The 24,675-nt window shown below is 34.4% G+C and overlaps 1 protein-coding gene across 3 annotated transcripts in view; it reads right to left on the reverse strand.

Moving 5' to 3' along the window:
• Positions 1-24,675, reverse strand: part of NEK11 (NIMA related kinase 11) — a 101,434-nt gene that overhangs the window by 51,259 nt on the left and 25,500 nt on the right. For all 3 annotated transcript variants that reach the window (XM_039336230.1, XM_039336231.1, XM_039336229.1), the window contains exons 3-6: positions 6,491-6,656; positions 5,168-5,286; positions 3,870-3,934; positions 1,764-1,890 (exon numbers count right to left, since the gene is read on the reverse strand). In XM_039336230.1, coding sequence (XP_039192164.1) covers positions 1,764-1,890; positions 3,870-3,934; positions 5,168-5,286; positions 6,491-6,656 — 477 coding nt within the window. The remainder of the gene's footprint in view (positions 1-1,763; positions 1,891-3,869; positions 3,935-5,167; positions 5,287-6,490; positions 6,657-24,675) is intronic.

Below are 24,675 nucleotides of genomic sequence, written 5' to 3' on the forward strand. Positions count from 1 at the left end.
AAGTCCCATTCTGCAAACGGTGCTGCAAGTTGTCTGCGGCGAAGGCGAGCTGTCTGGTAGTTTCCACCCCTCCCTGCTGAGCAACTACTAAAAATGTAAGTAAAAGAGGGCCAGCGGTGGGAGGTGGTAGGCCGGCGGGTGCAGGGAGGGTTGCTGGCGCGCATGGGGCCTGGCGGGTGCCTTACCTCCCTTGGGCTGGGCCAGCTGGTGGCCCAGCCGGTGGTCGGCCTGCTCTGTCTCTGCTGCTTGCAAGCTACGCCTCAGCCGGCGCAGGGGGGCGGCACCACGCATGCACGGCACTTCCGGGCAGGGAAAGTCCTCGACTTATGACCGGTTGGGTAGTCCTCGATTTACGACCGGTTGGGGTCGCAGCATTAAAAAGGTTGAGAACCACTGCTTTAGCACAATAAGCGAAATGGGATCTCTAGGAATTATCCACAGCCAAACCAAAAACCAAACTACTTTTATAGCAGACGAAACAAAGCAAGGTGAAGCTCCTAGAGTTTATTAGCCTTATCTTACTAACACAAACAGTTCAACTGCAGATAATCATGCTTACTGAAATATAATTCTTTACAGTTAAGTACAGCTGAGAAATGTTGTTTAAAGCTAAGACTTCCTTTTCTTTTGCAGGGTCAAACTCAAGAAGAATAAGCTATTTGCTAGAGAGATGCCAAAACAAGTTGGAGACTACTGTATTACTTTTGCTAGGTATAAACCTAAATATTGTTTGTAAAGCACTTTTTAAAACTGCTGTATTTTTATATAAAAGTAAGGATGAATCATTTAGAAGAAATGAAGCCAACCTGCAGCTCCTGAGCTGCAGGCAAACCTGAACAGTTAGTAATGTGGTCCCACATATAACAAAACATATTTAAAAAATAAGTTAACTAAGATATATTTTATATATAGCCCAAGACAATTTCTTTCATACAAGCAAACCAAAGACCGGACAACTTTGCAACAGCAAAAAACCTCAATAATAATAATACAAGAAAAAATGGCACCTATCTAACTTACCTACAAAAAAACAGAAATAATTCTTGCTAAGGCCCCAATGTCACAACAGAATCCCCAGGAGGCATTGGTCTAGGGCTAAGTATGATTTAGAACTGCATTGATTCAAAATCTGGAACTGAAAGACAAAGCAAGACTGCTTGTGTGATAGGTCTACAGAAATGTTTACTGCCTTTTTTCTATCTTGCTCATATTTTTAAAAGTTTTTAAGTTAATTCATTGCTCACTCCAGGAGTTCAATTCTGAGTGGCTCCAGGTTGACTCAGCCTTCCATCCTCCTGAGGTCGGTAAAATGAGGACCTAGATTGTTGGTGGGTATATGCTGACTCTGTAAATCACTTAGAGAAGGCTGTAAAGCACTGCGAAGTGGTATGTAAGTCTAAGTGCTATTGCTATTTATCAGTTTATTAAATAACCTAAATAAAAACCCATTTTCAAATAGAAGAAAAATTGTGCCACAAAAGTATACGTTAATAGAATACAATAAAATCTCTTTTTTCCAGAAGAAAAGTTAAAGATATGAAGAGGAATGTCAGACTAACCACTCAGAACAATATAAAGCATCATCCTTACAATAAACATTTACATAGGGTGGTAGCCTATTTATTCTAATAAGTGTGTGCTCGGGAGGTATAGAATTCCATAGAAAGAAAAAAAAAACCCTAACATATAAAGAAAATAGACTACTTTTGTGCTTGCATGATCATTGTGGTGAAATGAATTTGAACATAGCACTGTCTCCTCACCAAATGTCTGATTTTGTATCATAACCATGGTGTTGTAATGCCTCTGGGCTCATGTAGAAAGGTGTCCCAATAAAGGTAGTTGCTAAATCGCAGGATCCCATCAAGAGGCGAGAAACTCCAAAGTCCCCTTAAAAAGAAGAGTTAACATGTAGTAATCTGGTAGAAAAACAACCAATGAAGTAAAAAACTAAACTAAGCTAAAGCTAGCTAACTATTTAAATTAAAACACATAGTTGTAAGACATTTTCACAGGCTCCTAATAACACCTTTATAAACTGAGAATAAATAGTGGTTAATATTATGAATAAAGTAGTTGTCCATATCTGCCTTCAATTCACAGATTTATTTATTTATTTATGAGATATATTTACATTGCCCCCAACAATCTGGGTCCTCATTTTATCTACCCCGGAAGGATGGAAGGCTGAGTCAACCTTGAGCCGGTGAGATTTGAACCGCTGACCTGCTGAACACAGTCAGCTAAAGTGGCCTGCAGTACTGCACTCTAACTGCTGCGCCACCTTGGATTAAGCTTTTATCCCCAATGAACTATTTTTTTTTTTAAAAAAAGGGCTACCAACTTAGTTTTAAAATGTGTTATGATATTGTGTATATAAATAATTCTTGATTTATGACCATAATTGGAATTACAATTTCTGTTGCTAAGCAAACTGGTTGTTAAGCGGGTCATGATCAATTTTATAACCTTTTTTGTTATGGCTATTAAGTGAATCACTGCAATTGTTAAGTGAATCATGTGGTCATTAAATGAATCTGACTTCTCCCATTGACAGTAATGAGGATTGTTGGTAAATCATTTTTTCAGTGCTGTTGTAACTTTGAACTATTGCTAAATGAATGGTTGTAAATTAAGGATTATCTGGAAGCAAATGCACATTTATGCACATCCAGAACTTAATCATACTTTTTCTTTTTTTAAAAAAGCAGAGCTATATATATATACAGAAGAACATAATTATTTTAAATTATTTCAAAATCAGAGCACAATTATAAAATAAGGATTTATGACAGCAGAAGTTATAGGATGGTAGTTTATACATTATTTTGTAGTGATAATTAACAATAAAAATATTAATGGAATTGTTAATATGATGGAAATACATTTTTTCTCAATTAACATGCTCTCATGTAGTCTGAGGTCTTTAGCATAAGGAGAACAAAAACAATGGTATGTTTTACATAATGTGTAACAAAATAAACACACAATTTCTACAATACTGTGGTAACCTTGAAAAGTAATGGCAATGATTTTTTTTTTGATAAAAGTAAGCATATGCTGGATCCCAGCATATGCTTTGATCACTGAAGAATGTCATCACGAATCAGCTAACTAAGGACCTCTTACAGTAATATTTTTTTTGTGCCACATGTACATGGGTTTGTGCAAATCTAGCCATTACAATGGCAGTCTGGGAGAGAATTGATCAGTGGTTCTCAACCTTTTTAATGCCACGACCCCCAACCGGTCGTAATTCGAGGACTACTCAACCAGTCGTAAGTCGAGGACTACTCAACTGGTGCAGCACCGTTTGCAGAATGGGACTTTTGGCGGGCTCAGCAGGGCAGAGACAGCCTGGACAATTCCTATTGGCTTTTGAAAGCCAATAGAATTAGACTCTATTCAAGAGAGTCTATTCTATTGGCTTTCCAAAGCCAATAGAATAAAAGGGAGTAGCACAGCTAAGGAAAAGGGGGAAAAAATGGCGGGCTGCGTTGTTTGGCGACCCCCGTGAAATGGTCATTCGACCCCAAATGGGGTCCCGACCCACAGGTGAGAACCGCTGGAATAGATAAAGAGTTTTTAAATAAAGAGAGGCAGTTTCACCCTGTTGAATATACTTTAAAACTAAGATCTGGTCCTAAGCTAATGTTTCATTAAAAGAAAAATACTTGGGAATCTGTGGGGTAATAAGCCTGGGCAGGGAAAGTGGTAAGAATTCCTATCTCTTGGTCTAAGCATGGAGTTAGCATTCAAACTTTTGTTGGGCCTCTTTAACTAAACTGGTCTTCAATTTCATCTGCCTTGCCATCTCCGCCTCTCTACATGCCCCTAGAAAAATAAATAGTAACTTTTTTATATCTTACCAATTTTAACCAGATTATTTTTCAAAAAAATATTTTTAGCCTTCAAATCTCGATGAAGTATTCGCCTGAAAATTAAAAAAACCATTATTCCAATAATAGGGGAAAAATAATTTGTTATTGTAATAAATGTATCTTGTCATGTTATAAAACTTAAACATGTCCTCTAACTGTATTAATATAATTGCTTTTGGACTGCAGTCCTGAACACATTTATTAACAACTAAGTCAATTTTTTGATTTTGAATAATGTTAATATCAAATTGTTTTAAAGCATGACATCAGATGCTACATGGGTTAGCAATCTCAATACCAGCACTCTCTATTGCCATTGTTAAATAAGGCTCATGGATTCTTAAGCAAGTCCCAAGTGGTTGCAAACAGGCAAACAGGCAACTAAGGCATAGCGCACCGCACAAGTGTAACATGACTGGCTGTTCCTAGTTGGTGAAGAACTTGTAAATGTACAAGTCATGGCATGAGTGTGGTGGGGGTGGCTGCTGCTAGGTGGGGGAGGGTACATCAGTGGCCCACAAGCATGGCATGAACATGGCAGAGCAAGGGACAGCTCACTGTGCATACAAAGAGGTTTTAAATAATCCTCCCACTTTAAAAATGACATGAAGGGGGTTACTGTGTTACTATTTTTTTAGTCAGGTACCAGGTACCTCACTTATACCTAAATCAGATTAATTTGGATGAGAAGAAATCATGTTCTGAGTTTGTATTGCAGTTGATTAGCAACATTTGAAAGTGATATTTGCAAACATACTGACTGTAGATATGTTAATGATCTGAATTGATATCTCTATTGAAGAAAGTCTGCTTCAGAAATCAATATCATGCCAGCAGGGAGAAGACTAATTTTTATACAGCCTAAAATGAATGCTGCATCTGAAGGAAATAGCTATTTCTTCTTGTTTGGACAATGAAATATTTTTCACTTTCATAATAATGAGGAGACATAAGAGATAATTTCACATTTAGAAAATAGTAGTTTGCATGTTCACATTAGCTTTCTTAGGAAATAAGCCAAAATGCATTTTCAATATATTTGCTATTTCATCTTTGTGGAAATAATAGTGAGATTCAAAATGGTACACACTTTGGAAAATATATTATTTAAAAGGGCACACTCACTTTAGCCACAAATTAATAATCCAAACCCAGGTTGCTGGACAGAATTTCATATTAAAGATAAATAACTATTCCACAAGCTTTTAAAATGTTCCTGCTATGTCAGCAATCTAGCAATGGAAACATAGCTTCAATTTATAGTATGACAAATAAAACTGCTATACCTTTCATGTAGATAGTTTACTCCTAGTAATAACTGTATAAACCATTCCACTATTTGACTTTCAGGAAATACTTTGCCACTTCTTTTGTACTCTTGAATTTTAAAGTCAAGGTCTCGACCCTGAAACACAGGAGCAAATGTACATTCTGTTGAAAACATTACATCTTAATTCATTAAAATTAGTGGAAAGGAATTTATTAAACACAATCAGAGCTCCTTCTGTTGTTTTTACTAATAAATATTAATTCACATTTATATAACTGTTTTAACTCCATGAGTGCTCTGTGCAATTCAAAAGCTAGCATGAGGACCTACATAACCTAAAACTAATGCACTGTATATAGTCATGATGTGCAAAGATCTGTGAGTTCAATTCCTAGCTGAAGACTTGAACTCCATGGTGTTAACATCTGACTACCCAACATCGATGAATACCAACAAGGATGAAACCAGTCATATAGTGCATTCTTGTAGGAAAGGCTTGGAAAAACAGATTAAATTAATAGAATTTTTTGGCACAGAATAGATATCCATTCTCATTTTTTTTATTTGAATGATGTAACTATGTGTAGAACTGCTGTTTCTAATTTAAGCAAGGCAAAGTAACCCTATAATCACCTATTGATGGAAGGATGTTCTGAGGTAAAGTGATCACAATATCCACTGATTTACCAGCTTGCTGCAGCCTTAGCATTAATTATAAGTAGAATCTTTAAAGTTTCTATCCTACTGCTTCTGGAAATTGGAGGAGAGACATATATAATTACTAAAGCTCAGAAGCAAACTACCGTCTTCACTGGCAAAGCAGCTATTATGCTGATTCCTGTGGTTCCTCACTTACTCTCCCAACAAACACAGCACTGTCTTTAACTAATTGAAGAGGAAGGCAGCTCAGTCATTACAACAATTGCATTACAGTTAATTGACATCGACCTGATGCATTCAGGCTGTCAGCATATGAAGTTCAATTCTAAGTTCGTAAATGTTCAGGAAGATACCTATTTACTTTATAACATAAACTTTCTATAACTCTATTTGGTTATTTATATTCTTGAAGAACATAAAATACAGAACTAAGGGAACAAGAAGCTCCCATATAAGATATACCTAGTTTTACAATGCAGTGTCTTAGCCAGATCATTTTCTAAAGTTGCACTGGATTGTCTCACAAGATTCTCTTAGGAAAGGAAACTCCACTGTAAGCATTTAAGCAAATTAATAATAAGAAACTTGAAACAATATTGGGATGGGGGTAGAGTGTCCTTAAAACCTTTTAAGGATATTTATTCAGCAGCTCTTGAGAAAAATAGGACAGAGGTCTTACCTCACAGTATTCAGTAATGATGCAAAAACTGCCTCCTTCAACAAAACTTGTATAGAATTTAACAATGGCTGGATGGTCTAGCCTGGACAACAATTGTGCTTCCAAATTTGCTTCAACTGTTTCATTGGGCTTAAGACTCCCCACAGAGATTTCTTTCAAAACTTTCCTGTTGATAAAATCAGTAAATCATGAGATAGAATACTTGTACAATAACTCTTTTTTCTAATCCTGTATTCCCTAATTTTTTAAATAGAGAATATCAATTTCATATGGAATATTATAGTCATAATCTTTTAACTTCTATTTGAATCTTTTTTTAATTAGAATTTTTAAATTTAATAAAATATTCAAAATAAACAAGAACAAAGATAGTAAATATAAAATAAATCAAAAAGAAATTGGGTAAAATCCCATACCTTCCACCCATCTTTTTATTGAAAAATTGTCATCTTAATCTTTTCAACTTCCATTTGAATCTCATCTGATCAAGTTCATTTTATGCTTTTCTTATCATTGGGAACAGAGAAGGATCTATCTCCATTTTTACTGACATTTTTAGTAGTGAAATAATTATAAAGACAGTGTAATTACATATATTGTAGGGTTGGACAGATAGTTCTTTTATAGTTCACACCACTTCTGCATGTGTCTGACTCATAAATTTGTTTCTTTCAATTTTTATATAAATGGAATCTTTAAAATTTGAATATTTTAAAAACACTTTCTTCCAACATATTTCTAAGCATCTTGCATATCAAAATATAGTTTTAGTTGTTGCTGTTTGAGTAAATTAGAGAAGTGCAAAATACAAACATAGCTTAGTCTGAAAGGCATGTGTTGTTCTAGTTATACATTTATGATAGACAAAAACATACTCAATTGTTCATATTGAATTTGAGAGGCCCAGAGGTTCAGTGGCTTAAAGATGCTAGTGAAATTCTCTGCTCTGGTTGTTTGAGTCCTAGCACTGCATGATGGAGTGAGCTTCTGTCACTTGCCAGCGCCAACCTAGCAGTTCAAATGCATGCTACATGCAAGTTGTATCACTTCACTAAGAAAATAATGGCACTTCATGCAGAAGTATGAATTCAAGTGGTACTGGACCTACCCAAATGCAATGCCACTTCAGTGAAGAGAAAAAGGCCCGGATGCTGCTGCATAATGCCGTTAGCCATTCTGAATGCAGAGCTCGTTGGTACCCCTGTGGTGCACTTTTGCATAGCATGTAAGCGTGGACTTAGGTAGCCAAACAACTACTCTGTAGTCTCCTTGCTTAATATACCATCGCTATTTTCTAAATAAATAAATGACCAGGTTTGAATTTCAAACATCTGTTTCACATATATATATATATATATATATATATATATATATATATATATAAGGTCTTTGTTTCAAGTTTGAAACATTTGGTTTCTTCTTTGAAATATTACAAAATGATCTAACAACTTATATGAGTGAAATAGATTTCAAAACAGTGGTTGTGGCTGTAGTGATGATTATGGTTGACATTAATATTATTGCTTTTGCATACTCCAGTAACTAACTCAATTTAACAGAATAACAGAGTTGGAAGGGACTTTGACGGTCTATCCTACGGTAACAGAAAGAGAACTTCCACTCCTCTGCATATCACCTCATCATATTTCCTGGTGGCAGAATTTTAGGAGAATTAAAATAAACAAAGCATTTCCTAACAATCATTTTTGTTACAATCCCTATCCTGACTAAATATTATACTCCAAAGGCAACAGAATATCTCTACATTAGCATACATTTCAAACATACTTTGATAGAGTTTGAAAGCTTAATGCCACAGTGCTTACACAGAACAAACTTATGGAATTCTTCGCATTGTGGCTTTCCTGTGTTTAATGGTTCAGAAGTGTAAGGCATGCTTCAAGCTATTTTAGTAGATCCAAGAACTTGCCACAAATTTTCTCATACACAACTTGCATAAAAATATATTTGCTGCATTCATACTCTGAATATAAATTATGAAACTTGGCTCAATAGCAGTAACTATGAGAGGGATCTTAAATATGAGCCTGCAGTATGTGGCAGCAGCCAAAAAAAGCAACGCAATCCTAGGTTGCATTAATAGAGGGATAGAATCAAAACACCTGAAGCATCAATACTGTTTATTAAGACTTAATAAGACCACACTTAGAATACTGCAACCAGTTGTGGTCATCATATTATAAAAAAAGATGTAAAGATTCTGGAAACAATGCAGAAAAGAGCAACAGAGATGATTAGGGGTGGAGGCTAAAACATATGAAGAATGGTTGCAGGAATTAGGTATGTCTAAGAAGGACTAGGGGTGACATGATAGCAGTGTTCCATTATTTGAGGGGCTGCCACAAAGAAGAGGGGGGGTCAACCTATTTTCCAAATCATCAGAAAGCAAGACAAGAAACAATGGATAGAAATTAATCAAGGAGAGAAGCAACCTAGAACTAAGGACAAATCTCCTGACAGTGAGAACAATTAACCAGTGGAACAGCTTTCCTCCAGAAGTAGAGGGTGATCCATCACTGGAGATTTTTGAAAAGAGATTAGACAGCCACTTGTCTGGAACTTTTAGGGTCTCCTGCTTGAGCAGGAGGTTGAACTAGAAGACCTCCAAGATCTCTTCCAACTCTGTTATTCTATTATTATAGTTATCACTATAGATGATGATAATTTTTTTTTAAATTGAAGTTATACAAAATACTTTTCATACATTTTAAAATGGGAGTTCAGCAAACTTCTGTATTTAATAAATAAAACTTTATGCCTGTATTCAATAGCAAACCTTTCCATGCATTTTAATCAAGCATATACTAAAAATATATTGTGGTTTTATATCAGAGCTTGATATAAAAAACACTGTATATTGTAATGAGATTTTAGATGGGCACAGTAAACATTTTCAGTACAATCTGAATAAATCAAAAGGCTTAAATTGTATGAAGACAACACTGCAACTGATGTTCACAATAATAAAAATTTATATTCTGTAAAGAAAAGGGAAAGTACAATATTTATTTTCAGGGAGTAAACAATAAATCCTTGTAAACTATCTTTTCATAAACAGTTACCTGGAAATAGGTACATTAACATTTTTGTGCATATCATTTGCCTAAAACTTGCCTATAAATATTATAATATAATAATAAAATACAGAATAGTTTTTTGAATTACTGCAAACTTTCTGCTATTAAACTAGGTAATATTTAAAGTAATCTTCTCATCTTTGATTTGATAGCATGACATTATTTTTTCCTGCTCACAGATCATGTCACTAAACTGTCAAAGACAATGAGCTTTCCTTAAATATCACTTAATAGAAGATCTTTATGCATTAAAAGGCAGCAATAAAAACTTGACATGCAGGACAGCTTGTCATTTAATTCACTCTATGATTTTGCTGTTGCCATCACCTGTCAAGCCACATCACACATGTTTATCTTAGTAAAATTGTATCACTAGATAGCAAATGAAAAATCTGTAGACTTATAAATTATGATTTGTTATCATACCATGTATTTTTATTATCAAAATCATAGTTAGTCTTTTCACTAACTGAAAGTTTTGCAGAATATCGGAATTGTTGCAGGAAAAATGAATAAAATGGATTTAAAACATTTAAATATTTTTTGCAAAGGAAATTATGTTTCTGCAAAAAGGTTTCTACTTTCCCCTTTTGAAATATTTATTTAGAAAAATTTAGATTGACTCTTAGAAGATAACAAAAACATTGCTTTTTAAGATTCAGTTTGTTTTTTTTTAAATTGAGTACTGCTTGTGATATAAATTGATTTTATTTTTTAATAGACAAAAACATTTAAAGATATAAGCAATAATTTGCTTTTTTAAAAACCTGGCAAAATTCCCAAGACTTAAAAGTATATGCATATATAGAAAATATGGGGTACATTTGAATATAGTACTGTAATTAAAAATTTTAATCAAAATCAGATCTGCTATTGTGTTCCTTCAGATGGTAGATGCAGGAGCTGGCAGCTGAAATGGAGAGATGGACACCAGTCTCCAAATACTGCATCTTCAACTGGTAGTCTAGTTGGATTTGTAGCTGTATTGCAAGGACTATTACCAGGACTAAAATTTCCTAAGTGTTACCCCAGGATGCGCTATTTAAACTGCCTTAAACAATTTTATTTAGTATTCTGTTTTCATAGTTATCAACTTCTGGGAAGTACAAGCAAGGCATGGTGTCCTATCCCACACCACAAGTGTTTGAAGTCTTTATTGAGGCTTCACCTGCCCTGAACAGTATTCCCCAGAATTCACCACACAGGAACCAGAGCAAAACCCGATTCCAATTTTCCCAGGTCAGGAAAAACACAGAGAAAGTTCAGCAAAGACAAGTCCATGGTCCAAAACACAAATCCAATTCGAAGGTCCAAAGTCCAGAAATAGAGTCAAGGGCAAAGTCCCAAAGCAAGGGACACGATGGCTGAACAAAGCACGATCTGTAATGGAAAAGATGTTCTCATTGTCACTCTGCACCATGTACAGGAATAAATAGCTGTCAGCCAGTGCAATTCAACTCTGTATTCTGAACAATAATTGCTTGGACAGCAGAAGAGCTATCTTGAAATTTCACAAGACCAAGCATTCACATATTTAATTGTTCTTGCATTGTGCTTTCTTGTTTGCATATTTCCCCCCAATATTTTTTTTTGTCACAGAACTTGCATGTTGCTCATATTGTAAATGCATATATGTTCCATAATTCTACAGGGATAAACTGATAGTAGCTGTTAGTTAAGCACAAGTAATTCTCAACTTACAATAACAATTGGGACTAGTTTTTCCATCAGTAAAAAATGCAGTCATAAAGTGTGACCACATCACTAAACAACAGCAATCTCTTCAATGCCAGTTGCCATCTTAAACTGAATCTCATGGTTCTTAGGTGAGGCAGTTTCCTGTCAGATTTCTAAAATCAAAGTCAGTGGGGAAACTATAAGGAAATTGGAAGTCCCCCTTAGGCAGATAAGTAGATGCTGCCAGGTGGGTATGCAAAGCTGGAGAGACTGCATGAGAAGAACTATGTGGGTTTCAAATGGCCAGGGATGGTAGACAAAGCTTTGTGAAGGAAATGTGAGTGCACACAAATACACACTCATCGTAGAAAAACAACTCTCCAACAGTTCAGTTGGTGGAATGGTCTATCAAAGGGCAACAATTGTTGAATTTGCATTATTCAAATGAACTAATTTATAGAATATTACAAAATCTGGGACCCCATAGCTCTTGTGGAACTGAAATTTGGCAAAGTTGTGGCTAGTACTGCTGTGCTGCCACATCAGCTGTAATAACCATTTGCAATGCCTCCTGCCAACTTCCTGCAAGGAAAGTCAATGGGGAAGTTGGCAAGAAGTTGGAAGTGGCTCTTACTTCCACTGCTTTTTTGCCTGCCTGTGATCATTCTGTTTCTGTTTAAGTAAAAAAATATCTCTGAAACAATAACCCAATAGGTCAAGGGCTTTCTAGTATGTTTTGAAGCTCTATGAATTGATGACTATATATAGTAGGTTTCTCCTTCCCTGTGTAGTGATAAATTACTAAATCTTTGTAATAAGAAACCTGCCTAGCATTGTCTAGCTGTCAATTTTTGTGATATAGATATGTAGTTCAAAATAATATGGCATTAAAAATGCTATTTTTGTCCCTAATGCTTCTTTAATGAAAGCTTTTTAAAATAAAGCTTTGAACATATGAAACATCTAGTAATGTTTATTCTCACCATTAAAATAAAAATGAAAGAAATTATATGTTAGTTAATGCATTTAACCTATAATGGTATGATCCAGATTAAGTACATCATAGTTTAGGAACAATAAGCATGAAAATTCTAGATGTTTTCATTAATTTGAATAGTTCCAATAGGTCATATGTCTTGGCATGACAGATATTAAATCTAAAATTCTTGCTCTGGCCAAGCTGAATTACAACTAATCCTAAAAGTTCTGCCTGTTGCAATGTCCCACAGACAGACAGACAGACAGACACACACACACACACACACACACACACTCCACTTGCATCTGCCCATATTTACAACCACTTTTTGGCTACCTGCCTACCAATGCTACCAGCTGCCCCTATCATCTGGCCTTGTCCCTGCCCCCACAATTGCTGCATCACATACCATACACCTACCCAGGGTCTCCATTCATTTCTCATCCAAAACCTCCATTTGTACACCAGCCTCAGTCTCTGTTTATGTCCCACCCAGGGACTTCTTTTGCAAAAGAAGCCTTGTAAAAGAAAGCACCAGTACGAAAGAAGAACCATTTAAAAGAGTCCTTATTTTGTGCCAAAGTAGCTGGCACCTTTTTCATATACCAGGCTTTTTTCTTAAAAAAAAAATCCTGGGTTAGTTAGGCAGTTCAAGAAGTGGAGAGGAGGCAATTCCTTATGTTATCAAGGTTTGGGGTAGGAGAGATCAAGCTGGGAATGATCTAAATTGGGGTGGTCTCACCTAGCAACAAGTGGGATTCAGTCAATGATGGTCATGGAGATTATTGGGATTGCCATTGCTATCGATGTGGTCACGTCATATTTTGCTTTATGACTGCATCATTTAGCAACAGAAATTCTGGTCCCAATTACAGTTGTTAATCAAGAGCTACCTGTATTCTATTGTTTCATTAGCTTAAGAACACTGAATCATCCTGAAAATGCAGAAATTATTTCACAAAGAGAAAATGAATCTCATTGAAGAAAGGAATACTGCAGGTTTTAGTCAAATTCATCTCCACAACTGAAGCAATGAACAGAGATTCAGAGATCAAATCAATACTATGAGATGAAGAGAAAGTAATAAAAAAGAAAATCTGGAATGTTAAAAAAAGGATGCTTCCTTCAAATAATTAGCAATTGACTTATTCAAGGAACAAATGCTTTGGCCTTAAACCTGTAAAGCTTAAAAATCTGTATGCTATTTGTTTTTTTTGTTTGTTTATCATATGGCACAATCACATTATATTTCAGTAAAAGGAACACAGATAAAATAAAAACATAGTTTCACAGAATATAAAATCAGAAATTTAAAAGGAATATTACAAACATGTATCTAAGTTTCAAATATAATTTTTACTTCATTTGTCGCAGCCAAGAAATTAGCAAAATCTCCATTATAGGCTCTGTTTTGATAGTTACTAGTTTGTTTTTTGGCACCATAGTCACAATTCAGTGAGGATATTTTCTCCAAAAGCGTCTGCATATTTACCATGGCCAGTGCGAATTTGGTTGAATATTGTCCATATCGCTTGAATTAGTCAAATTTAGGTGGATTTTTCCAAGATGCAGAGCAAGCTTTGACACTGTGAGAGGCAATTTTGTTTCCAGTGTTGTTTTCACATGTTGTGAGTTTTGAAATCATCTTTTACAAGTGCTTTAACAGTAAAGATGGCTGGGTTCTACATCTCAACCTGTTTCATTCCAAACAGGCTATGTCCTCAGTATTGGCAGCTGTAAATTATCAATAATTTCAGATATTCTTGAAGGAAGGCCTTTTTTATTTTGTTTCCAAAGATGATATATGATTTGCAATAGGTAATCAATATGTGGGAGGAGAAGGAATCATTCCACTAATGATGCACATTTTTTGTATGCTAATATTTTAGGAAGAGACCCTGAATGTCAAGTTACATAGGTCATTGTAGTCCTTTAGAGGATCGCCAACATGATTGCCAACATCCGATAACGGATATGGCATAAGAAGAAGAAGAAGAGGACTTTTGCTCATGAAATCATCCAGGACTCCTGTCTTGGTTCTTTTCCAAGCTTCATTTCAGGGATGGACATAGACTTTAGGAGAGATTATGAAGTATAACTTTGTGGAAAGTGGCAAGAGGCTATTTAGTGATACAGTAATTTTCCCATTCCCATTTTTAAGACCACTCCCAACATCAGAAAAACAAGCCAAAAATTTATAGTTGAATTCGTATTATATAGCAAATAATCAAAATTTCATGAGTTATACAAACAGGTAAATATAGTGACAGCTTAATCTCAAGAATGACTGGATGATGAACAACCAATATGATTTGTAGCATTACATCCTTTGATAGAGTCTCTTTTGACTGCACTAGGAGCCTTGAATATTGTTCAGCTTTTTTTCTAAATATATTATTGATATGTTCTACTTGAAATCCAAACATTACAAAACAGGGGTTACATCAAGAGTACAATATTCATAGATTCTATATCACCCTGTCCCAACATGAAGTAAGGACTGGAAAAGGTAAGGCTAGAACCATTATTACTCATGCTAAATATAATCACTATCATAAAACTGGAGCAAGTATCTCCCGATCTTAAGACTGAAGAAAGAACAACCAAAAATCAATTGAGTCAAAAGGGAACAGTGGGAGTGTTAGGATTTAAACTCCAGTGTATGTAGAATTGTGGTGCTTAAAAAATTGTGAACCACTAACAGCAAGATGTGCAACAATTAAAAAAGATAACTATGTAAGATTATTAAAACAAACAAAATTATATCTGGAAAAATGAAAAAATCTATAACTTTCGATGCTGGGGAGAATAGCAACAGTGAAAATGAATATCTTACCAAAATACTTTTTTTATTTCAAACAATACCTACAAGATTGGGAAAAATCTTTTTTGATGAACTAAATACAATAATACTGAAATTTATTTGGCAAGGAAAAAAAGCTAGAATCATACTAAAAATGTTACAAGAAATGAAAGAAAATGGAGGACTTGGACTGCCGGACTGAACGCTATATTATCAAGCAACTATATTAATATGGATAAAAGAATGGATAACACTTAGAGACAAAAAATTACTATACCTAAAGGGGCATGACCTACAACTGGGTTGACATGCCTTTCTGTGGTATGGAAAGAATAAAATACATAGATATTTTCAAAATCATTATATAAGAAATGGACTCTTCTTAGAATGGAAAAAAATAAAAGCGAAAATTTATATTAAAATACCTGGATGGCTTTCAACAATGGAAGCATTTGCTTACCCAAATTTGATTAATTATGAGAAAGTTGTGACCTATAAAGATATTCTGGACAATGAAGGGAAACTGAAGTATAGACCAAACTTAGAAGAACAGGGTATTGATTTATCATGGTGGCCATATTTGCAAATTCAAACGAGATACAAAAAAGATGTTAAAACAATGGTATTTTATAAAGAACAAACAGAATTTGACCAGATATTACTGAAAACAGAAGAAAAATTGATTTAAAAACTTTACAAATATTTGCTAAGCTTAAAGATGGAAGAGGAACAAATAAAAGAAACAAATAATGATAATATGGGCAAAGAACTTTGGGTATAATATAGAATTAGAAAAATGGCAAAGCTTATCAGAAAGAAACTCTAAAATAACGAAAGTGGCAACATATAAAGAAAACCTATACAAAATGGCATTTTACAGATGGCATTTAACACCGGTGAGATTAGCGAAAATGTTTAAAAATATGTCTAGTAAGTGTTGGAAATGTAAACAAAAATCAGGTACTTACTATCATATCTGGTGAACATGCTTTAAAGCTAAAAGATTTTGGTCAAGAATACACATTTAGTTAGAGAAAATGATTAAAAAACATATAGACTTCAAAACAGAATTGTTTTTGCTAGGCATAATAGCAGGAAACTATGAGAAATAATGTATGTACTTAATTTTACACATATTAACTGCAGCAAGAATAGTATTTGCTCAATATTGGAAAAATGAAAACCTACCAACGGAAGAAGAATTAATTAAGAAAAGTTAGATTGTGCAGAAATGGACAGATTGACATTAAAGAGAAAAGAGAAAGAAGATTCAGTATATTTTAGAACATGGGATAATTTTTATCAATGGCTAGAAAAATGAGTTAGAGAGAAAGGAATGTGATGTGTACTATATAACATTAAATATGAATTAGTAAGAAGAAAACTATCAGTTGAAGTGAAGATGTAAGAAACATATTATTAATTAACGTATTGATTATGTAAATATAGAAACTAATTATTACTGATTTTTTAAACACATCAATCCAGACAATATTATTTTTGCTAAATACTAAAGAATGCTATATATATATATATATTTGTGAACCACATTGAATTTTCAATACTTTTGCATAAATATGATCTTAAATCAAGTGGATTATTTTTGACTCATCTTTTAAATAGATTGTCTTTATCTAGTTTTAGGAATTGTGTGGGGAATAGATCACATTTTAGATCACAGAAATAATGAAAATTCAAAAGACTTCAAATTTTTAACCACCCACTCTAAGCATTTGCCTCTGTCTGCATATCTATAGGTCTCTTTGTATGAATCTTGATGCTTTATAGTAGGTAGTGTGTTTCCATGGGATTTCCTTCTTGTGTACTAAAAAACAATGGACATTTGTGAACCAACTGCTGTTAGTTAGTGATTATTATAACTAAGTTTCAGGAGAATAGAAATGCATGTCATGCCTAAATGAAGCCTGACATCTGAAATGAAGTCTGACATTCAACTGCTAAACTTCTGAACAATAATCTGTTATTATTCTGAAATTCTGAGAGGTAAAAACCATACACCAAGCTAATAACCTAGTTGGTAAAGCAATTTACATTGTAGATTGTTGTTGTTAGTTGCGAAATCGTGTCCGATCCATCGCGATCCCATGGACAACGTTCCTCCAGGCTTTCCTGTCCATCTTCTGGAGTCCATTTAAGCTCACACCTGCTTCAGTGACTCTATCCAGCCACCTCATTCTCTGTCGTCCCCTTCTTCTATTGCCCTCAATCTTTCCCAGTATTAGGCTCTTCTCCAGTGAGTCCTTCCTTCTCATTAGGTGGCCAAAGTACTTGAGTTTCAACTTCAGGATCTGGCCTTCTAAAGAGCAGTCAGGGTTGATCTCCTCTAGGACTGACCAGTTTGATTGCCTTGCAGTCCAGGGAACTTGCAGGAGTCTTCTCCAGCATCACAGTTCAAACGGCCTCAGTTCTTTGGTGCTCAGCCTTTCTTATGGTCCAACTTTCACAGCCATACATTGTAACTGGGAAAACCGTGGCCTTGACTATACGTACTTTTGTTGGCAGGGTGATGTTTTTAGTATGCTGTCTAGATTTTTAGTATGCTGTCTAGATTTGCCATAGCTTTCCTCCCCAGGAGCACAGCATCTTTTAATTTCTTGGCTGTAGATTAGCTGTCTTGAATGTCCTCCAGATGCATTAGACCTCCATGATTCCCAGATAACATAATCGTTGCCCATGCTCACAGGGAATTATGATATATACTTATTAGATTTATATTCAGTTTTCATTCAGGAGTTTAAGATATGCTCCCTTCTTGTATTCTTTCACACAACAAGAATCCTGTTGTGTTGGCTAGGTAGAGAGAGTGGTTGATCCAGAGTCACCCAGTGAGTTTCTGTAATGAAGAGGGGACTGAATGTAGTTCTCCCTATTCCTATTACAAAACATTATATAATTTTCTGTTCCAAAATGTGTCAATAGCAATATATTTCAATAATTTTGAAAGGGATTAGGCAATAGTGAGGAAGTTAACAATGGCATTGTTTAAGACAGTGGTTCTCAACTGTGGGTCGGGACCCCATTTGGGGTAGAATGACCATTTCACGGGGGTCGCCAAACAACGCAGTCCGCCATTTTTTTCCCCTTTTCCCTAGCTGTCCTACTCCCTCTTATTGGTGGCCACACCACTTGGGGGTCACCACAACATGGGGAACTATATTATGGGGTCACGGCATTAGAAAGGTTGAGAACCACTGGTTTAAGATAATCTTTATCTTTAATATCAGAGGTAATACTGCTAATTACCAATAACCGAGAAGTGGCAAATGAGAGAGCTCTTACCTTCCCACAAATATCTGCTTGGAGACAATAAGCAACAAATCATAAACTAAATGAGCTTTTTATCTTCTCCCATTACATTTCATGAGAAAGACCAAAACAAAAACAAAAAAAACCCAACAACGATCAGTTCTAGCACATGGGTCTGTTAAAAGAATGGATGACAATTTTTAAAATTTTTGAAAATTTTCTAAATCCCTGTATTTTTCTCTTGCATTGGGTAGTCTAATAGACACAGAGTTATGCTAATACTGCAAAAGCCAAGAACAATGACATATTACTTGGCAGGATTCTTTTAATATTCAAGTGCTGAACACTGTAGAAATACTAAATTAACTGTCAAGTCAAATGTAAATTTGATTCAAATCAAATGTAAGCACAGAAAGTCCATTTAAAAATGGTTTGCAATTGGCCTTCCTTGAGTGAGGAGATTAATCATTAGGAGGTGTTTGAGAGCACATGCAGTAAATCAAAATATCTGATATATTAACAAACAAGTATTGTATGTGTATGGAAAAGCAATGGCAGAAAATGATGAATTCTGTTTATTGTAATGACTGTTTTCTTAATTAAAAGAAAACAGATTTACAGGGCTTAGTGTGGAAATGATAGATAGAATCAAGTTTTTGTTTTGATTAAGAAACCTTGTTGATTGCATGTTACATTCCATTCCACAAACAAAATTTCAATTTTTAGTTTAAACCTCTGAAATAGAGTCAGATCATCCATAAAGCTATTTGCCAAAGTGATTCAGTGAATTCATATTGCCACTGCATCACTACTGAATAGGAATTGCATTTAGACATTTGAAATCCCAAAACCTATGAATTTTCTTTTAGAAGCAATATTTATGTTATGAAAATTATCTAATGGTCTTCTGAAAAGGTGTAAAAACATTGCTCTACAGCCTTGCTTGGGGCACACAGAGGAGCACTCAGCCATGGAGCTAAGTAGTACCCTGAAAGTCCTCCCCGTCTTTAATTAATTTTTAACATTGTTTGTCTTTTGAACATTTCATATATTGTTTTTATGCTTTTAACATTTTATTTGTACAGCGTCTGGAGTCCCTTTGCAAAGGAAATAGGCAGGTGCTAAATATGATAGATAGATAGATAGATAGATAGATAGATAGATAGATAGATAGATAGATAGATTTTTATGTTCCCTATATAAAGATACCTCTTATAATCTCTTTGTTGTGATGTACATTTATCTTATTTGCATGGCTCTCTTTTCAAAACCTTAATTATTTTAGTTTATTATTAAATTTAACAATTATGCTTAAAAAGCAAGAGATACTAATTTTGATTGCCATTTGTAAAAACAAGTGATTTCTACAAAACAGTACGTGATAGATTAAATTACAAGTTATTTTGGTGAATAGCAGTGAAAAATCTGTAAGACATACCCCAAAGTGTTCAGGAAGTGAAATCTTTGTTGTGTTTTTAACATTTATGGTTTTAATAGATTTTTGTATTATGCTTTTTTAAAATTTATGTTTATCCTCTGAATATCCTCCCCAAAAAACATTGTCTAAGTAACTCAAAGCAATAGAATATTGCGTTTTTGCAGGTGTAAGTCAAAGATCTGCTGTTTCACCTCCACACGAGTTCTCTAAAACCAGAATAGCTCAGAATATCTGAAAATCAGCCAGATTCAGAAACATAGCACACAAAATATTCCACACAAAAAAACACATTCTGTACATTCTGGATGGGCAAGTATTTTGATTTGAAACTGACAAAAAACACATTGTAGCATCCTGTTGCTATTTCTTAATACCTCCTCATCTCAAAGTGTATTTTCTGGGTACTCTAAAGCTATCATACGAGACCAGGAAAATATAAAACTTCTTTAAGATGCCATTGACAAACATAGTAAATACATCTATGATGGTTTTGAAACAATTTTCCCACTTCAAATCTAAATATTCCCAGGCCCAATATTCCCAATATTCATCTGCCTATTTTTCATATTATCACAAACATTCCCTATATATACATATATATGTCTTTTAAAAAAACCCAAAGGGTTATCACACAGTCTTGTTTTGCTCTTTGCTTAATGTTGAAATAATTAACAGATTACTCAATTTATTTTTTCACATTCTTTAAACCCATTACCCATTCCTTTTGTTGCATTCAGCAACAAACCTTCAACTCCATATTTGTGCAAAATAATTACAATGGTAATCTTTATCATATGTTTTCTGTAAATTGATACATACACAAAATGCAGCCTTCATATACATCTTAAGTATGCTGCATAAGCAACCATATCCATATTTTCACATTATTGCAGCTGTAGCCATTTGCACCTATCATCTGATAATTTTCCAATTCTCCCAGAGTTATTTCATTGTTTTTCCTTTACACTAAAATTCATGTCAACTCTGCTGTTCAACATATCTATATTTCCATTCAAATTTAAAATATTTCTCTAACATGGTATAGATATGAAATATTATGCCATCATGTCTGCTCAATATATTTTTATAACAAATGAAATCCAATAAATACTTAGACTGAATTCACATAAAAATAACACATTTCTTTCAAATTAATTGAAAACAAAATCCATAGAGCTTATTTTATGAGTCATAAAATAAGAAGCTTACAGAACAATCTACATATTTAAAAGTGTCTAAGAACTATTGAAGAGCTATTTCTAATAAAAAATCTATAAAAGTGATAGGAAAAATATTTTTAAAATGTATCATAGGACAACACTTTTATATATTCAAAGATGTTTTAATATCTATAAACCAAATGTTTACTCATTGACATTCGAAGCTCAGAAATTGCTGTAGTCATTTTTTGGGTTCTTGGTGAGAGGGATGCTGATTTTAATATAGCCATAATATTTCATCAAGAAAAATGTATTTTCACCACTAATTTCTTGTAAATAGAACCTTATTTTTATTGCATGTAAAAAGCATATTTTTATATAGCAGAATAATATATCTACTATGAAGCAAAATGTAGTCCAGCCATAAATACTAAAACAGAAAATATTATTTTATTTATCCTGAGTAGGATTTCAAAATTTATGCTTCATCAAATACATTCTGAAGTAGGATAAAATGTAATTATCCACCTCTACTGCTCCAAAATTAAATTCAAGAAACGACATAAAGTTTTAAAAATATATGGGGTATGTATTATACAATTTTTTTATTTTTATTTTTATTTTTATTGTTGTTGTTGTTGTTGTTGTTGTTGTTGTTGTTGTTGTTATTATTATTATTATTATTATTATTATTATTATTATTATTATTATTATTATTATTATACCTTACCATTATTTCTGCAATGAACTGTGACTGTCAAATATGTAAGATCTAAAGGGGCATACAGAGAGATGATTCTTCAATGTTGGAACTCTTTAGTAAGATTCTCTCAAAACTCCAGTCTTGGTATTGTTGTAGAAAATAAGGACACTCCAACTTGGGCAGGAAGCTGCTTTGCACATTTAGAAAATGGAGCCACTGTTAGTTATTAGATTATCAAGTTATTGTTAAATAACTCCATTTAAATGGGGCGTTTAAACTTTTCAAAAAATTGGAAGTTCTCATTTAGAAACATGAAAATAATCTTAGACAAGAAAGGGCTAAGTGCACAGTAGCAAAAGGATTAGACACTGACTTATTTGAACAGGAATGAATGGTTAAAAATATTCTTACAAATACAATTATAATTTGTATTTTTTTCCAAAGAAAATTATAATAATTTGTTTATACTTTTAAAACTCTTTCCTTCTCTAAACTGAAATGTAAATATTTATAGCTTAATTAAAGTAAAGAAATTCCAAAGGAAACAAAAATATTATAAACACTTGAGGACACAGAATACAATCACAATTATTGAAAGTCACACTAATGTTGCTTTACTGCCATCTAGTGTTCTGATCTGTTAGCTATAATCTATTGCTTTTCTGTTCAACATTTATTTATTTAAATATCAGACCCTTTAATTCAGGGGTGTCAACTTGCAATGTCACGTGACCTGTCGCAACATATTGTGACTTTTTTCCATTGTTGGCAATGGGGCGGACGTGGTTTCACCATGATGTATCCGGCCCGCGGGCTGGCAGTTTCACATTCCTGCTTTAATTTGTAACAGAAATAAATGGAGGGATCTGTCACATTAGTTAATTATAAGCCATAGTTTGATACTTTTATTAGAATTAATCAAAAGAAAAAATCATTTCCTCCACCTCCTCCTCCTGCTCCTCTATGATTTTCTCCACCACCACCACCACCACTACCACCACCACCACCACCACCATCATCATCATCATCATCTCCTTATTTAGGCCATACATCAGCATAAGATAATGTAAAATTGTTAAAATTTTCAACCATTAATAGTATCAATCTAGATTCTAGACTATAACATGCAAAAAATAACAAAATTATTACCATTATAATCACAATTAATATTTTATAGAATATTGAAGATGCAACATCATATATAAAATATTTTAAATATTAATAAATGTATCAGATATTATTGAACAGAAATGGTTTAAGTGTAGAACACAGGAATATAAAACTTAATGTTACTAGTACAAGACTTTGGAAACTAAATGTAGCAATTGTAATTTATCTTAAAACTATAAATAGTGAAAATTAAAACCTAGATGTCTTAAACAATGGCACATTGATGTAAAAGCATAAATATGACTACAGTCTCTTTCTGATCTACTATTCTATCATCTTTTACATGCTATTGTTAGCAATCATTTCCTGAAGAATACAACACTACAGCACAATGCATAATAGCATTGTATCATACAGCATGATTATAGACTGGAATTTTAAAAAGACTAAAATTTGAGTTAAACAACCTGGAAATCTTTTGAGTAATGTCTTATACTGATGAACACTAACAATGAACGTGTTTGAAAGACTCAGTTTCCCTCAACATAAATGTTCCAGGAATGGGGTCTTTTTATATTCCCAAATAAAGACAGTGCCCTAGGACAGAGGTCACCAACCTTTTGGGCACCAGGGATTGGTTCCGTGGAGAGAGGTTTATCTGTGGACTGGAGGGGGCGTGGTTTTGTGTGCTGCCTGCATCCCACGGATGGGGCTTTGCTTGTTTGCGCGGACCGGTGCTGGCATGCCACGGCCCAGTTCCAGTCCACGGACTGGGAGTTGGGGACCCCTGCCCTAGAGAACCTAATTTTGTCACCAAAAATAATTTCCAAAAGAATCTGAATTTCACCTCCAAAGACAGAAAGTGACTGGCCCAAGGTCATTCAGGTGGTTTAATAGCTAAGTCTCTTGTGTTCCATTCTACTTCCTTAACCACTAGACCACACTGGCTCTCTATTATTAATCATTAATTCCTCCTCCAGCTATCTGCTCAATAGTCTTTGGATACTGCATCCATTGTCAACAAAACAATGTAGATACAGTCTGAATTCTTATTATGAGGCTTGGGCCAATATGCAAATCTTACTAATGCTCCTATTTCAAGCAGTGGCCACATAATGTACTTATAGGGAGACTATTCCAAAGCAACTTTCTGCCTCTAGGACAGTGGTTCTCAACCTGTGGGTCGGGACCCCATTTGGGGTCGAACAACCATTTCATGGGGGTCGCCAAACAATGCAGTCCACCATTTTTTTTCCCCTTTCGCTTAGCTGTGCTACTCCCTTTTATTCTATTGGCTTTTGAAAGCCAATAGAATAAACTCTCTTGAATAGAGTCTAATTCTATTGGCTTTCAAAAGCCAATAGGAATTGTCCAGGCTGTCTCTGCCCTGCTGAGTCCGCCAAAAGTCCCATTCTGCAAACGGTGCTGCACCAGTTGAGTAGTCCTCGACTTACGACCGGTTGAGTAATCCTCGACTTACGACCGGCATTAAAAAAGTTGAGAACCACTGCTCTAGGAGCTCAGAGGGGTATTTCTGAAAAATAAATTAGGGCTCAGATCACCGATTTATGAACTGTTAATTTGGTTCTTTCTGTTCTTCTTCAAGCTTTATAATCCCTAGTGCGCGTAATAAACTCTGATTTTTTGTGTTATGAGTTAATTTCTAAAAATATAAAACCTTATTGATTAATTCCTTACACCCATCCAAAATCTCTACAATTTAATTTGGCTTTTCTTTTGAGTTTTCATATACTATTAAACTGGCTTCAGATCCGCGTATGGTCATATATCAAGGCATTAAATTTTATTCTCAAGCATTCCAAACTCACTGCTTACAGGACCTGAAATCTCTTTCTTCAGCTTCACAGATCAACAGAGTCTCTCCCCATTTTATTTGCCAAGTAAGGTAGTCCTTGACTTACAGCCATTCATTTAACAATTATTCTAAAT

Source organism: Crotalus tigris, unplaced genomic scaffold (genome assembly GCF_016545835.1).
Source record: "Crotalus tigris isolate CLP2741 ecotype Arizona unplaced genomic scaffold, ASM1654583v1 scf7180000017666.27876245, whole genome shotgun sequence".
In the NCBI taxonomy this organism is placed as follows: Eukaryota; Metazoa; Chordata; class Lepidosauria; order Squamata; family Viperidae; genus Crotalus; species Crotalus tigris.